This window comes from Ceratotherium simum, chromosome 16 (genome assembly GCF_057802395.1).
Source record: "Ceratotherium simum simum isolate JZ-2026a chromosome 16, ASM5780239v1, whole genome shotgun sequence".
In the NCBI taxonomy this organism is placed as follows: Eukaryota; Metazoa; Chordata; class Mammalia; order Perissodactyla; family Rhinocerotidae; genus Ceratotherium; species Ceratotherium simum.
In genome coordinates this window covers 21,186,648-21,204,216 of record NC_141915.1, presented here as the reverse complement: position 1 = coordinate 21,204,216, position 17,569 = coordinate 21,186,648, and the positions used below count along the sequence as shown (strand labels likewise).

At 42.0% G+C, this 17,569-nt stretch overlaps 1 protein-coding gene across 5 annotated transcripts in view; it reads right to left on the bottom strand.

The window, feature by feature from the left end:
- RHOT1 (ras homolog family member T1) overlaps positions 1–12,162 on the bottom strand; it is a 60,274-nt gene extending 48,112 nt beyond the window's left edge. Inside the window, exon 1 of one of the 5 annotated variants that reach the window (XM_014796381.2) lies at positions 11,964–12,162. In XM_014796381.2, the coding sequence (XP_014651867.1) occupies positions 11,964–12,039 (76 nt within the window). In that variant the 5' untranslated portion in view covers positions 12,040–12,162. The remainder of the gene's footprint in view (positions 1–11,963) is intronic. The other 4 variants (XM_004441897.3, XM_004441898.3, XM_004441899.3 and 1 more) reach the window with 4 other exon arrangements.
- Between the last annotated feature and the right edge of the window lie 5,407 nt (positions 12,163–17,569).

Sequence of the window (17,569 nt, the reverse complement as noted above, 5' to 3'; positions counted from 1 at the left end):
CTTTATATGGGACGCCGCCACAGCATGGCCTGACAAGTGGTGCGTTGGTGCATGCCCGGGATCCAAACCGGCGAACCCCGGGTCTCGGGCAGCAGAGCACACGCACTTAACCACTTGTGCCACCAGGCCGGCCCCGAATTTTCTAATTTTATATGAACAGGAGAAGGACTTCTGGCACATCAACCAGACTGAACTATCTGACTTGATTTCACCTTGCCCAAGCACAACAGCACTGCCACAGCCATTTGGGAAATTAGTCCCACCTCTTGGAGCTTCTGGAACTCTCCCATTCAAAGCTTTTGGTTTTTTTTTTTATTTTACTTATTTATTTATTTATTTATTTTTCTGTGAGGAGATCAGCCCTGAGCTAACATCTGTTGCCAATCCTCCTCTTTTTGCTGAGGAAGATTGGCCCTGGGCTAACATCCGTGCCCATCCTCCTTTATTTTATATGTGGGACGCCTGCTACAGCATGGCTTGATAAGCGGTGCGTATGTCCACGCCTGGGATCAGAACTCACCAACTCCAGGCCACCAAAGCGTAGCACACAAACTGAACCACCACGCCACCAGGCCAGTCCCCAAAGCTTTTCTTTTTTTTTTTTTTTTTTTTTTTTTTATTGCAGTAACATTGGTTTATAACATTGTAAAAATTTCAGGTGTACATCATTGTACTTCTATTTCTGCATGGACTACATCATGTTCACCACCCAAATACTAATTACAACCCATCACCACACACATGTACCCAATTATCCCTTTCACCCTCCTCCCTCCCCCCTTCCCCTCTGGTAACCACCAATCCAATCTCTGTCCCTATGTGTTTGTTTATTGTTGTTATTATCTACTACTTAATGAAGGAAATCATACGGTATTTGACCTTCTCCCTCTGACTTATTTCACTTTGCATTATACCCTCAATGTCCATCCATGTTGTCACAAATGGCTGGATTTCATCGTTTCTTATGGCTGAGTAGTATTCCATTGTGTATATATACCAAAGCTTCTTTATCCATTCGTCTCTTGATGGGCACTTAGGTTGCTTCCAAGTCTTGGCTATCGTGAATAAGGCTGCAATGAACACAGGGGTGCATGTACCTTTGCAAATTGGTGTTTTCAAGTTCTTTGGATAAATACCCAACAGTGGAATAGCTGGATCATATGGTAGTTCTATCGTTGATTTTTTGAGGAATCTCCATACTGTTTTCCATAGTGGCTGCACCAGTTTGCACTCCCACCAGCAGTGTATGAGAGTTCCCTTCTCTCCACAACCTCTCCAACACATGTTGTTTCCTGTCTTGTTACCCAAAGCTTTTCTTAAGAGCAAGTGAAGAGCTGTGAATAGTAGGTAACTGCTGAGGCAATAAAAAAAAAATTCTAAAATTACCTTGTTCAATTAGTTTTTAGTAAAAAATAATTAATGTTGAAATATCAAACAATATTAAAGGAGGGTGTGATATAATAAAGAATACATCTGGCCTTTTTCCCCAATTCCTGGCACAGAGCTTCAAAATCCCTTGGAATTTCCTGAGTGATAGGAGTGTCTATTGTTATGGTCTCTTTCAATCATACTTGGCTTTATCCTAATGAGGCGACTCACTAGAGGGAGGGGAGGACCTAGATAGTTTCAGGATGGAGGTTGCTTGCCAGAAAAGCCAACCATGTGATTAGAGGGTCAGAACTTTCAGCCCTACCCCAAAACCTCCAGGGAGGAAGGTGTGTGTTCTAGAAATTGAGTTCAAGCACGAAGCCAATGATTTAATCAATCACACCTACATAATGACACCCCATATAAAACCTGTGGACAGCAAAGCTCTGGGGAGTTTCCTGGTTGAACATATGGATGCACCGGGAAGGCAGTGCACCCTCACTCCATGGGAATAAAAGCTCCCGCACTGGGGACCCTTTCAGACCTCGCCCCAGGTACCTCTTCATCTGGCTGTTCATTTGCATAATCCTAAGTATAGCACTTTTCTGAGTTCTGTGAATCATTCTAGTGAATTATCGAACCTAAGGGGGTTATGGGAAGCCCCAAATTTGTAGTCAGACTGGAAGAAGTGTGGGTAGTATGGGGACCCCACTGGCAGCTAGTGTCTAAAGTAAGGGTAATCTTGTTGGGGACCTTGCCTTTTAACTTGTGGGATCTGATGCTAGCTCAGGGTAGTTAGCGTCAAAACTGAAGTGAACTGTAGAACACCTAGTATCAGAAAATTGTAAGAATGTAGTGGGCAGGAGAGTTAAGTGTTTATGAAAAGAAGTTATAGCTCAAAAAACTGAGAAACACTGTAAAGACCTTCTATCCAAGAGTGTGAGTTCCCACTCAAGCACATTTGCCCCCTGCCTGGACCAAAATAGGAAAAACACCAGAAGAATGTATACAGAGTATTAACTTACGCTTCTAAATGACCTTTCTTGTGCAGACTCCTACTATTAGTTCATTTGATAAGTATTTATCCTGATTGCCCTCTAAATACAAAGTCTAGTCTTAGATACTATGTGGGGATAATATGGAAAATATATTAAATAAGATAGATAAAATTGCCATAAAAGAGGTATGGATCAAGTGCTATGTTCAATCGCTCTATTAAAAAAAGGGAAGGGGGCAGGGAAGGGCAGGAAGAAAAGGAAATATCTACTTCTCCCAGAAGTCTCTAAACATAGTAGGAAATCAAAAAGCTCATAAAAGAAACCTATACTTTGGTCTCTAGCAGGAAAAAATGAAAACTCAGTTAAGACGTGCGCTCTTAAGACAGTATTGCGCATGTGTGATACCTAGCCAACCTTCCAGCATATCACCAGTGGTCTCCTGAAGGACTTCCTGGACCTCCCTGCTGAAAACCTGACATTTCCTACCAGCTACGGAGCATCTCCAGGAAGACTAAGGAACAAGTATTTCACTATCACCCACGGGAAACTCGACAAGGGCAGGGAACGTGTCTCTCTTGTTCACTGTTGAATCCCTAGCTCCTAGCACATGCCCTGAGTAAAGGGAGCTGCACAGCTTAGTGGCTGAGAGCACAGATTTGAAATTCAGGAAAGTGGTTGGTTACTTCTGAGGGAAAGAGAAGGAAATGCAATGGGGAGAGGGCTTCAACTGATTGGTAATGTTTTATTACTTAAGCTGGTGATGGCTATTTGTTATATTATTCTTATACTTTTTATATATATATTTCACCAAAAAAGAATACAGGTTTTGGAATCAGAACCGGATTGAAATCTTAGTTCTAGCACTTATTAGCTATGTTTCCTCAGGCAAGTCATCAAGTCTCAGTTTGTTCATCTATAAAATACAGTGCTGAACAGCTTCACAGAATTGGTGAGAGGATTAATTAAGAAGACAGACGTCTAATGCTTAGGACAATACCTGGCACACATTAAATACACGAATGGTAGTTGTGATGATGATGAGTTTGAATTAAAGGAGTTAAGTGAGCACTGGAATGGACATGAAAATTTGGATTTGGGAACCAGCTTTGTCATTAACAGTATGACCCTGGTTGTCATTGACTCTCTCTGGGCCTCAATTTTCTCATCAGTTAAAAAAAAAAATTGGACTATATGCTATCAATGTTTATATTCTATGAATAATCTAAACTATCATGTAGCACACCTAAAAAACAGGCCTGTAATACATGAAAAAGTGCACATTATATTAGGTAACGTACCCTAAAAATGGCAGACATATCCCCAAATTGTGTCTGTTATCTGTTTTAATTGTGTGTGGGAAAGTGATTTGGCAAGAACATTCATCTATCTGTAAGAACAAAGTGGGACTCACCAGGCCTATATGGGGTCAGGAATTCCTAGAACTTGCTGACTTATATTCAGCATTTCATAACTTTTTCCTTAAATAACTCCTTTCATCATGGCCTTGTTTAGGGTCCCAACGACCCCAAACCTTCAGCTAGCTCAAGGTATTATTCATCTCAACATCCACAGTAGTCCATCCTAATTCCAAATGATTATGCACAATGGAGGCAAAACAGTTATCTTAAAATGAGCCAAGCCACCATCCTCTTATTCCAGCATCAGGAAACCGAGAACTTGGACCTCCTGTCTATTTTTCTCTCTAGGCAACTGATGCTGCAGAGCAAGAAGAATACATTTGGGAGAGAGCCCTAATAAGGTTCCTTGCAAAGAGTGGTGATGTCTGATTTAAGACAAATAACACACAGCAGAGCTCCCCGTGGATCACCAGACAGAAAAATGAATCTGCTGTGATGTCCAATCAAGTCCATCAGACTCCATACTTTACGTAATTTATTTCAGTACGTAGTATAACTCCAAAGTACTTAAAGCAAGAAACTTTTAGAAGATCCAATGCCTGTACAATTACTGTGACCTTTGAACTTCTAGGCTTTTCTGGTCCCAGTAGAGATGTCAGCTTTTTCCCTAGTGTCTCCAAAATCCCATAACTACCACCAACACAGATGTTCCCAGAAACTTTTCCATTTCTGAAGAACTCTCCTGGATATCTTACACATCTCTACATTCCTCATCCTTGACCTACTATGAGAGAAACGGGAAAAATAAATCAGATACTCAGTAACTCAGATGCTCCTTGGTAACCAAAAGGAAAACAAGTCTCACTCTTGCTCGGTCCTTGAGAAATTTCCCTACCTTAAAACCCTTAAGACCTTGATTCTTCTCATAATCCCTTTTTCAGAATTACCTTTTTAAAATTTTGTCTATATCCCACCAAGCCAAGGCCCTCACCAGTTTCAGAAGAAACTTATCTAACTTTTAATCCACAGCTCAAAATGTTAAACAAAATGATCAAAATTAAGTCAGTCACCAACATTAAAATGCCTACCAGTTTCCAAGTTAAGGAATTTGTTGCTCCTTAATCACAATCACTCAGGATCCCTTAGCAAAATTCAGGCCTTCAACAGGTGTCCCGTGTTACCTTTAACGTACCCTCCCTCACCATAACCATTACAATTCATCCATTCTTCCTCATCTCTATTCTTAAAACTGATCAGAGGGCTGGCCCCGTGGCTTGGCGGTTAAGTGTGCGCGCTCCGCTACTGGCGGCCCGGGTTCAGACCCCGGGCGCGCACCGACGCACCGCTTCTCCGGCCATGCTGAGGCCACGTCCCACATACAGCAACTAGAAGGATGTGCAACTATGACATACAACTATCCACTGGGGCTTTGGGGGGGAAAAAAAACTGATCAGAACCCTTTTCCTGGCCATTGCCCCTTTCTGCTTTTCCCATGGACCCTCTACATACCCAGGGATATTTTCAGAAGAGAAAGACCAACATTCTGAGGAAATTCAGATTTCTTCACAGCTCAGCTCATCAGGGCATTACTGGCTGCCTGTGCAGCAGCAGGCTCCTGCCAAAGTACAAACCTGCCACCAGGTCTACTCCAACAGGGCAGGCTCCAGACACAGGAAAGGAAACCCCCTGGCAGGAGAGGAGGCACTGTAAAGACTACAACAGTTCCAGAGCTTTACTTATGCATGATCATACAGATATACAAGACTGTGGTACCAAAGAGTGGGAATAATTCAACTGAAGTTATTTATATTGATACTACCTTTTAGAGTGTGATATTTTTATTTATTTATTCATTCATACCCTGCCTTATCTGTTAAAGAATCTGAGGCAGTTTAGCACTTATTATGATAAAACTATTTAATTCCATCTAGTTTCTTTAGTTGTATAAATTAAAAGGCCTTTTAAAAAGCAAAGAACATGAATCTCTTCCACATAAAAATCCAAGAGCAATTTCCTTTTTTAGAAAAAAAACTTCAAAATTAGAGCAAGAGAGACAGATTACGGTGAACTTGGGAGAAAATGAGCACATTTCCATTAGTATCATTTTGGGTTTCCCTCTGTAAGAGCAGTGAAATGATAGCTACTTTAACTAATAAAGATTACACAGATGTGATTTAGTTAAGAAATGCTTCAGTGAATCTAAACTAGGGCTTTTTGCTTCCCTCAAGGCCTACCTACCTAACCTTGAGTAAGACTACCAAAGAAGCAGTAGGTTTAAAATTAAAATAGGCCACTTTTGAGCTCATTTTGAGAAATAAATGAGTGCCTTAAAGATACGGGAAATATTTTAGAATATTAAAATTTAAAAACTATTTAAATAAGCCTACAATCAAAAAGGTCCCTTAACAATGGCAAATATGAGTATAAACACTATATATTTTTAACTGCTCCAGAAAATAAGAATTATTTCCATAAAGGAACAAAATTTCAAGCTCCTCTCTAATTATTGTACCAATTAAAATTTATATTTAATATAAATATAATATATAATAGATATTTTATAATACAAGTTTATAATTAATACAAATAAATTTAATGAAATATTATATATAAATTTTAATACAAATATATTTAATATAAATATTAATATGGAGGACAAAAACATTATCCTTTGTTAGCCAGCCATCTGATGGACTCTATTTCCTCTATTTTGTCTGAGAAATATTGAAGTGATCTATAAAAACAAAAAGCACGGCCACAATTATCCCGAAGGACAGAAGGCCTTCTGATTCAGTTCAACACAACATGCCATAGTTCCGTCTGAGACTCCATACTTCTAAGTAGGTCATCCATGGGAGACATAATTCACTATAGAACAAATTATCTAGATTACCTTTGTCTTTTCATCACATCTTTTGAATATCTAGTTCTAAATGACAGCAAATTCCTAATATTCATGAAGCAGAAATAACATTCTCTGGCTCCAATTACCACCCTACCAGCCATATTGGCTATTTTTCTTTCTTTTTTTTTTTTTTTAAAGATTTTATTTATTTATTTATTTTCCCCCCAAAGCTCCAGTGGATAGTTGTATGTCATAGCTGCACATCCTTCTAGTTGCTGTATGTGGGATGCGGCCTCAGCATGGCTGGAGAAGCGGTGTGTTGGTGCACGCCCGGGATCTGAACCCGGGCCGCCAGCATCGGAGAGCGCGCACTTAACCTCTAAGCCACAGGGCCGGCCCCTGGCTATTTTTCTTGATAACAACACAGCCCATACTTCAAGTGGCAAAGAGACCTACTCCTCATTTTTATCTGCTTCTTTATTAAAAAGCCTAGTTCGCTCTTCTTAAGTTATTCTAATTAGAATACACTGGGAGAAGAAGAGTGACTACTGAGTTATATTTTTAACTGGAAAACTTTAGCATTTGGGGAAATAGCTGAGCATTGTTCCAAAGGAAAATTTGACTGACCATATGCAGATGATGTGGGCTGCAAAAGGACAAATGCTATAGTCTACCCCTCTCCTTCAAACAAGATCAACACTAGCGCCAGAGGAGCAAAAAAGACAGTGGAGAACAGGTCTCAATACATATGTGAGGATGATGTAGAATAGACTCTCTATATGAATAGAATAGACTACGTAGAATGGACTCTCTAATGGACTTCAGGTACTAAACACAATTGAAACTGGAGCAGTGTAATCTTCAAATATCATTCTAACGAAGACTAGAATGGAGAGCAACGTGGCTTTAAAAGGACTGTAGAAAGTTTTTTTTTTTTTTGTGAGGAAGATCAGCCCTGAGCTAACATCTATTGCCAATCCTCCTCCTTTTTTTCCCCCAAAGCCCCAGTAGATAGTTGTATGTCATAGTTGCACATCCTTCTAGTTGCTGTATGTGGGACGCGGCCTCAGCATGGCCGGACAAGCGGTGCGTCGGTGCGCGCCCGGGGTCCGAACCCAGGCTGCCGGTAGCAGAGCGCGAGCACTTAACCGCTAAGCCACGGGGCCGGCCCGAAAGTTTTCTTTCTAAAATAAATGTTAGCTTATTCCTGAAGTCTCTTTGACTCTTATACCTGGTTTAGAAGGCTCTTTCCCCAATCTCTTCAAACCTCTAAGATGACCTCTGGCGTTTCAAGGAGAAGCTGACTTCTTTTGACGACTATAATTCCTGGCAGCTAAGACATGGAATAGACTTGGCATTCTCATTATAAGTCATTGGTCTACTTTATTGCCAGAACACAGGAACTTCCTAGACAAAACAAAGCTGAGGACATGGAACAAGAGACTGAATGAATGCTGCCCCTTCAAATCCTAACAATAACCACAGCAGACTGGATTTAAGAAAGGAGAAGGGTCACGTTTTTAGGACTGAGAGGAGTGGTTTGGAAAACAAGGAAAGTCTAAATAAACGGAACTAGCTTGAACTCACTCATTCTTTCATCAACTGAGTGCCTACTTTGTGCCAGGCCTATTCTAGGCTCTGGGCATATAGCAATAAACAAGACAAAGCCCCTGCCCTCATGGAGCTTACTGTCTAGCCCATGTAACAAAAAAACAAGTGAACAAATACACAGGGGAGTGGGGATAATGCCTGGGTCAGGGCATTCTTGTAGAGAAAGCAGTGAAGGAGAGAGCAGTACAAGAGCAAAGCAAGGGCCAGATTGTGAATGACTTTGTAGGCCCGTGTTAAAAAGTTTGGACTCTATTCTAAGTGAAAGTAGAAATCACTGGAGAATTTTAAAAATGGGTAACAGGATCTGAGATATTTTTTAAAGATGACTCTGCCTGCTACACGGAGAATGGACGAAATTAGAAGCAGGGAGACCAGTTAAGGAGATATTACAAAAACCAAGGCCAGAGCCAATGGAAGCTTGAACTAGTTTGGCAGAGGTTTCGATAAACTAATCAGTTAGACAAATCAGGTAAAAACTATCAGATTAATTTACAAAGAGGATAACAGTTCCACTTGCTTAATGAATTTGACCAGTAGAAGAAAAATACAGCTAAATGTAATTTAAAAACAAGGCTTCACTAAAACTATCTTGTGTACTTTTAATGTAGCTACATGATTTAGATAAAAGGGTAACAAGGCTCATGCTAATTTTATTGTAACAAGGATATTTGTTAAGCAAACTAATGCATATCTAGTTAAATACAAATTCCAGCCAACAAATCTGACCATGAAAAATCATAACCTGAAGAACTACGTTTTGTGTGGTCGCATTTTTAAATTTTTGTTTTGTTTAAAGAATGGTGATTGACTTTTGATTTGGCCTGAATGGTATTCAATATGTTCAATTAAGACAAGGTGCAGGGCCAGCCCCGGCAGCCTAATGGTTAAGTTTGGCATGCTCCACTTCGGTGGCCCCAGGGTTCAGTTCCCAGGTGCAGACCTACACTACTTGTCAGTGGCCATGCTGTGGTGGTGGCTCACAAAAGAAATAGAGGAAGATTGGCAACAGATGTTAGCTCAGGGTAACTCTTCCTCAGCAAAAAGAAGATGGGCAACAGATGTTAGCTCAAGGCAACTCTTCCTCAGCAAAAAAAAAGGACAAGGTGTAGACGATATTTAAAACACTTGGCCTTTCTCTACAAATAAATACCTTAAAATTTATAGACAGCCTAGCTTCTCTGATCTGAGCACTAAATAGACGTTAAGCAATTAGTTAGCATTAAAGCCTGGATGGATCAAAATCCAGATTCTGGATGGGCCAAGAAAAGATCCATTTCACCTCCAGAGTACAGTATAGGTTTAGCCAACAGAATGTTGAAACCATTCACAACTATTTCGGAGCTTCAGTGAATGCAGCTGCTGCTGTGTGGTTCAGGGACAGACACTAAGAGCAATAAAACGTACTGAAGCAATAGAGGAGGAACAGGCTGCACACCAGAGATGATGCTCCTTTTTCTTTGCTTTTCCCAGTCCCCTTAGTTAACCATCTTAAAACTACAACTGAATTACTATCACTTTTTCCTAAAAAAGTGGTTTTCCTGATAAATCCGTGTATCAGACCAGTATTAAAATAGCCTTGGTCACACTTATGTTTACCTAGCATTTAAAGCGCCAAAGCTGGGCTGAGAGCTGTCAAATATTTACATTAAGTCTCAAACACTAATGCTTCAAACATTTCCCTCCAAAATTGCAGCCTGTAATATAAATAATTAAAATTACATGTTTCAAATAAGTATAACTCTAATATTTTTGTGAATTTTATATATATATATGTGGTAGCTGGCCTAACGCTTTTGGTATCACCCTTTTTAAGAAAAATGTCTTCCTCAAAAACTAAGGCTTTCTCTTGTGTCAAGTTTCTCCCTATGATCAAAAAACTCTTGCATGTACACATTTACCAATTCTCTTATTCCCTTTCATTTCTGCAGAACATGGCTTGTAATTTTTCTAACAAATTTTTAATCCTCTTATCTATTTACAAATAAGTAATACTAACATTTTAACTTAAGTGTCCTAAGGCTAATAATATATCTTACATATGTACAGTATTTCTATTTAGATGTTTTACAGACTACTGATTATATGTAACCGCTACCTATATTCAAAACTAAAACCAAAACACAAGATTTTTGCTTTTAAAAAATTAGTATTAAAAATTACTATACTATAAAACTATTTTATGATACTGTTAAGGGCCCTGAGCTAAGATCCCTTGCCAATCTTCCTCTATTTTGTATGTGGGCGGCCGCCGACGCATGGCCACTGATAGATGAGTGATGTAGATCCACGCCCAGGAACCAAATCCCGGCTGCTGAAGTGGAGCATGCGGAACTTAACCACTAGGCCACCGGGCCAGCCTCAAGGATCAGTTTTTTAACCGGGTCATCTACTCACTTTCTCTATCTTGTCCCAAATGCATCAGCATGAATCATATGTTAAATAACACCTTTCTAAACTTTGTCAAAGAAGTCCATGCAAAATACAGATTAAGACACAGTTATAAGGGCTCAAGTTCACAACTGCAAACCAAAACGTAAACTGTGTCTGGCTAAGCTTACTTCTAAATTCTGATTCTAAAGGGAGATTTCTCCAAACAGCAGGTGAACAGAGATTTCAATGAACATCAAAGAACACTACAGAAGAGGAGAAAAATGTCTTAGCTTTCTTCCTTGGGAGTGCATCACAGTGACCTGGAGGGGCTACTCTAAAATGGAATGGGGTTTAGAATAGAATGCTTCAAAAACAGCAACGGCAGAGTATTCACTAACGTACTTTAAAACAAACAACCCAGTCCCTGCCAGCCCACTTTCTTCTTATTTTAGTCCTGCCCACTGAGTCATGTAACTCGCACATGATATCAAGAAGTCCCTGCTGTTCCGTCCCCAAGTCAGTGAACAGAAGGCATTTCTCCTTTATTATATCTTCAAAAGGTGAAATCTAAAAATCTTTAGGGATCTTATGTGTCTGTGTGTTTGTTTGGGTCTCATGTGTGCCTGTTGTTATTTATAAATTAATTACCAAGTAGCTATGGAATAAATAATGCTTAAAAAGAGAAAAAAAAATTAGGCTTTAGGGTAACAATAATTCTCTCAACTGAATGACCCTCCCCAGATAAATATTCATTCATTGAGCACTTGTACAACTTGCATAACTTGAAGTTGACACTAAATTTTTGAGGAAATATCGGGTGTCTCAGGAGTCATTCTAATTCAAAGTACTAGTATCGCTAAAAACGCGCCATGCCTTAACGTCAATGCCTAGAGAGAGGGAAAACGGCGAGCGCAAAAAAATGCAGAAACCTGACCTTGCCCGCAAGTCGAATAGTTCTGCACCCCTCCCCCCTGGCTTCCCCGGGAGCCGGTTCACACCATCCCAATTGGTCACTCTGCCAGTTCCGGCACCTGCCTGGCAGTGACAAGGGAATCTGCACGGAGGGCGAAAGGGTCTGAAAGGAGGCGGCCTTGGAAAAGCCGAGGCCCAGAAGGAAAGGATTCGAAGAGGAAAAAGAGGAGAGAACCTTCGGAGGGATGAGGCCGAGCGGTCACAGCCTAATGGGGACCTGGCTTGGGACGACGACTGAGGGACAGGGGAAGGAGGTCTTAGGAGGGCCCAGGTGAGATAAGAGGTTGAGGGCCGCCTGCAGGCAGCCGAAACAGAAGAGCTAAGGCGCTGGGAGGCCTAGGGGCGCGCAGCGGGGAAAGCAGGGCTGTGAGGGGCGAGCAGGCCCGCGGCGGCAGGGGCGGCAGGGGCTGCAGTGGCTCGCGGCCCGGCGCGCGGACTCACGTTCTCCCACCAGCAGGATCCGCACGTCTTTCTTCATGTCTGCGGCTCGCAGGGGCCGGGCTCGGCCCGCAAGCATGGAGCGGACTCCTCTCGCCGGGAGCGCCCACCCCGCGGCGCCGCTCTCCCCGCGCTGCCGAGGCCGCCTGCCAGCCTCACCCGCCGCCCCGCCCGAGCCTCGGCCGCCCGGGGCCGCCGCACCGCCTCCTCGGCCGCTTCCCCGCTCGGGAGCCCGGACGGCGCCAGCTCCGCCTCCTCCGGCTCCGCGGGCGGCGGCGGCGGGCCGACGGGGCGCCGCGAGGAACAAGCGCTTTCAGAACGCGAACGCTCTCCCGGCCTGAGCAGCGCCCCCGCGGTTAGGCTAGCCGCAGCGCAGACCCCGGAGCCTCGCTCGCCCGGCCCTGGGCACAGCCGCCAGGGGTTACGCTTTGGGCCAGGAATTGAACGGGAGATTCGCTAGTCGGATTCGCCATTTACTTTACACATAGGGGCAGGAGAAGTTCCTTGTCCAAGGTCACGTAGCTAGAGCTTGGCAGTAACTCAGGGCGGGAATATTCTCATCAGACTACAAATCCCAGGAGGGCAGCGATCTATCTACCTGGTTTTCAGCAGTATCTCTACCTTATTGGATAATAGCCCTCGATAGTGCTTGGTTGAGTAAAGGATGACTGGCTCCCAGGATCGAGCCCTTCCACTACCCAAAGCCCAGAACCCTAGCTGCTTTTTACCTGTGACGTTTATAAAATACAATTCTAAATAAAGAGATTAGTTTTTACACTCTCTATGTAAACAGATTCATTTCTTTGTAGCCAAACTAAGTGACTTTCCTCTCTCTATGGTGTTTACTGTAGGCAAGGTCTTCTGATACTTCTCTTTACATAGGCCTGCCCAGCGCAATGCTGGACACATAGGTGGCACTGGATAATAAACTCTTACTGATTTTTCTAACATTGCTTTAATGTCCTCCTGACCCTCTCTTGTCTGGTTGTGCTGTGGCGGTGTCCCATATAAAGTGGAGGAAGATGGGCACGGACATTAGCCCAGGGCCGGTCTTCCTCAGCAAAAAAAAAGGAGGATTGGCATGGACATTAGCTCAGGGCTGATCTTCCTCACAAAAAAAAAGAAAGAAAAGAAAAAGAAATTACACAAATATCAGGTCACAAAGAACAAAGGCCCTTGAAAGAGGGTCAAATTCTTTAGGGCACTGCTCACCCCAAGCAAGACTTTGCAGAGAGTTTTGACCCCAAGAGCTCCAGATCAGCGTTGCCAGTGGCTGGCAATGTTAATTCTGTGGGACTCCTCCACGAGCGTGACAAGAGACAAGGGCTTCGTGGTGGTGTACATGACTACTGGGTAAAGGCTTTGGCATGGGGAAATGTCTGGAAGGCAGGGGACTAGGAAGAAGAGTTTATTTGGGGGGAACATCACAGAGATAATACTGCAAACTCCCTTGTAAATAAAACACTTAAAAATCGACACTCAAGGGCTGCAGAAAGGAGACAACCAGCAAGCAGCTACAGCAGGCAACAATTAATGGTTGGGTACAAAGGGAGGCCAACACTCACTCAAGTGGGATGGGGGCGTCCAACCTGCAGGAGTGTACCTCCCAGGCAATGTAAGTTTCTTTTTACAGACCCTCTCCGTCTCCTGATCAGCTACACTTCTGAAGTTCTGGCCACCTGCCTTGCCTTGAGCTTTATGCCCTTCTCCTGATGTTAACAGACATCCATCAAGGGTTACCCTGAAGTTCTCCTGGAGACAGCATAGCTCAGTGGTTAAGAGTAGGGACTCGGGAGTCAGCCTGCCTAGGTCTGAACCTCAGCTTTGCCATTTACTAGCTGTCCGTCATTGGGCAAATTGCTTAAGTTCTTTGTGCCTCGTCTGCCAAATGGGAATAACACCGCATAGGATTGTTCTGAAGATTAAATGAGTTAATATAATAGGAAAACGTATAATAGGAAATAGTGCCTGGTACATGGTCAATGTTATACAAATGTTGGGTAAATAAAATAAATCGTGAGGGAAGTGACTTCTGTATACCTCTCTGAGCCCGAGAATAGAGCCACATGATGACACACACTGCAGCAAAACACAAGCCAGAGAATGGAGTTGTTGGCAGTGAAATTTACTGTTGGGATAGAACAGATTGATTACTGTATATTAAGTAGATTGGATAAAGCCAAGAGGATAGATTGGTATGTAGAAGGCACTGATGGAACTCTCCTCTAGAAAGCTGCTAGGAAGGAGCTCTACATTCACAAGACAGACTTCATGCCTCCTCAGCTGTGCAGTGGACATAGGGAGGTATGAACCAAGCACTTTTGCCAGGAGATAAGAGGATCCATCTTTTATGCCTATCAAATGAGAAACTTGCAACCCAGACTCTCTTCTGAGTCTCAGGACAGTAGAATACCCCGGGCCAGTGAGCAGGCAAGCTGGGTAGAAGATATAGTGTGTGTTAAATGACTGACATTCGGTGGAACAAGAGGCTGGTCTCTGATTGGTGAGTTAAACACAGTCCTGGGCAGGAGGCCAAACAAGACAGGCTGGCATCAGTCCCACTCTTCAGACCCATCTATCTTTGGTCTCTTAAGTTAAACCCAAAGCAGTATCCATTATCTGCCCATTCTTCACTTTGGTCTCCCATTCCTTCCAGGAAGACTTCCTTTTCCTGCCAAGCCTGCTCTGGTGGAGCAGAAAAGTGCAATGCTTTGATTCAGGGTAAATATTTTATCTTGCCTTTTAATGCACTTGTTCTTGGTTCATTGTTCAAACATCCATGTCCTCTGCATAGTCACATGGATCAGACTCTAGAGGACACAGATTCTGTTTGCTTGATTTGGCAGCAAGATACGTCACTCAGCACAATTACTTATTAAAAGGCATTTGATTATAACTAACCACGTTGAAAGTTTTCCAGACAAGTTCTGCTAATAAGGTTGCATCCAGTTTTCTTTTTAATTCTCTCAAGCTCCTTTCAGATACAAATTGTAAAACAAATACTCTCAATTAAGAGATAACTGATATTGAGAAGCCTCTCAGACCATCCTCCCTCCAGCTGGCCTGAATTCCCTTAGGGAATGGTTAAGAGCATGGGCTCTGGAGCCTAGTTTTCACCTCCAGTACTTTGCCAGCTGTGAGACATTGGACAAGTTACATAACCCCTCTGAAAACCGTAAACCTCATCTGCAAAATAGAGCTATCTTATAGGACTCTTTTGAGATCTAAATAAAATAATGCAAGTAAAGCATTTATCACGTTGCTTAACACATAGTTCACACTCACAAATCACAAACCTTAACAGCTGCATTTTTAATTTTGGAATTAATTTGCTGACTTGCATTATCTTTCCAAGGGCAAATTGATTAGACTGCCCGCCCAAATTGTAAACTCTGAAAGGCAAAAATGCATTTAATATAATTTTTAATCACTGTAGAGACATTAAAATTTTGGCTGACTTGCTATATATACCCACCAGTGATTCTCAAAATTTTTTAGGCCACAGGCTATTTCTACAAAACAAAAAATTCCATAGAACAGTAAATTTATAATTTCTGTTTATCTCTGCAAAGAAATCACCACAAATAAATATATTTCAAGAAAATAATTCAAAAGAAGAAATATATGTACATATACATATTCTATTTATAACATTACACAAAAGTTAAAAATGGAAAAACATACACTTATAGACAAATAGCTAAATTAAATATGAAATAAAATTATTGGAATTTTTGCAGTCATTAAAACTAATAACTATTAAAGATATGGAAAAGTATAAAATAAGTGAAAAAACAGAAATATAAAACCACATATACAATTACAACTATATAAAAACTAGGTATGGTATATTCACTTATGCAACATTTACCCTTTATACTTTTGCAATATTGAATGTTTACAAGCATGCAAATGTGTTAATTGGGTAATTAAAAACTAATGGATGTACATAAATATTAGATGAGAGTACAAAAAACAGAAAAAATGTGTTAAAGATTATGAATTAGGGCTGGCCCCGTGGCTTAGCAGTTAAGTGCGCGCACTCCGCTACTGGCAGCCCGGGTTCGGATCCCGGGTGCGCACCGATGCACTGCTTCTCTGGCCATGCTGAGGCCACGTCCCACATACAGCAACTAGAAGGATATGCAACTATGACGTACAACTATCTACTGGGGCTTTGGGGGAAAAAAATAAATAAATAAAATTTAAAAAAAAAGATTATGAATTAAGTTTTGGTATAACTATCTTTTGTAAAATGTCAAAGTTAATAATTACATCTCTTAAATAAAATTAATAGAAATATTTAGAAGAATAGCAATGCTTTAAGTGAGACATTAACGTAAGATCTAATGTTTATTAAGTCATTTAACAAATATTTATTGTTTCCACCATGTGCGAGGCTCTGTGCTAGGTGCTAGGGACACCACAGATTTATTATGGGAGGCAAGTTGTGGACAAGGCAGTTCATTTTTAGGTATCCCTCTTTCTTCTCATCAGAATCTTCCAAATCATTCTCTATGTACCTAAACTGCCCCTTTCAAAAACCTTCCATAAGAGGTAGCATCTCCTAATCTAAATCTCTCTACCTCCTCCCTCCCATCCCACATCTAGCCCAAACCAGCCAGACGTGTGACTGTACCCATTCCTTCCAGTAATCTGCTCTCCCTGCATGGTTGTGTTCACAGATGACCTCCCAGGCAATACAGTGCCCTAACCCAGCAAAGATGCAAATATCCCCAGAAAGCTCCTAGGAAAACGACCATGTCTTTAGCCTGAGCGGCCTTCCTGTACTTGCTCTTAATGTTAGTGGGTCAGCTTTAATCTGATCTGAACTCATTGTGCACCATTTTCTTTTTTTTTTGTTTTTGGTGAGGAAGATTGGCCCTGAGCTAACATCTGTTGACAATCGTCCTCTTTTTGCTTGAGGAAGATTGTCCCTGAGCTAACATCTGTGCCAATCTTCCTCTATTTTGCATGTGGGACACCGCCACAACACGGCTTGATGAGCACTGTGTAGGTCTGCACCTGGGATTTGAAGCTGAGAACCCCGGGGCCACCAAAGCGGAATGCATGAACTTAACCACTATGCCACTGGGCCGGCCCCTACACCATTTTCAAAGGTGACTTCCCTCTGGACAAGGGAGGACACTCCAGGCAAAACAAACTGGATGTGCAAAAGTACACAATGTGACACACAGCAGGGTGGCTGGGGTCGAGGGTGTATGTGGGAGGATGACAGGAAATGGGGGCTAGAGGTAGGTAAGAGTGTAGCTGAGCAAGGGCTTGTTCTGCTTGCTGTGACCCTGAAGCCAATCAATTGCAAGATGAGTCGGGGTCAAGAAAGGGATTTATTCAATTAGCCAGCAAAATCAGAAGATGGTGGACTCATGTCCCAAAGGCCATCTTAAACAAGCACAAAGTTTAAGCAGTTATATAGGGCTAGTGGGCTGTGAAGGAGGGACTCGGGAATGTCGACCATCTGGCATCGGTGACCAGAGACACCACACCAGGTCTTTCAGTTGTCATCATTGATGGATGCCAGCATAGATGGGGTTCTTCTCTGAGGAGGTCATCATATTCCTAAGAAACTCAGAAGAACAAAGTCATCC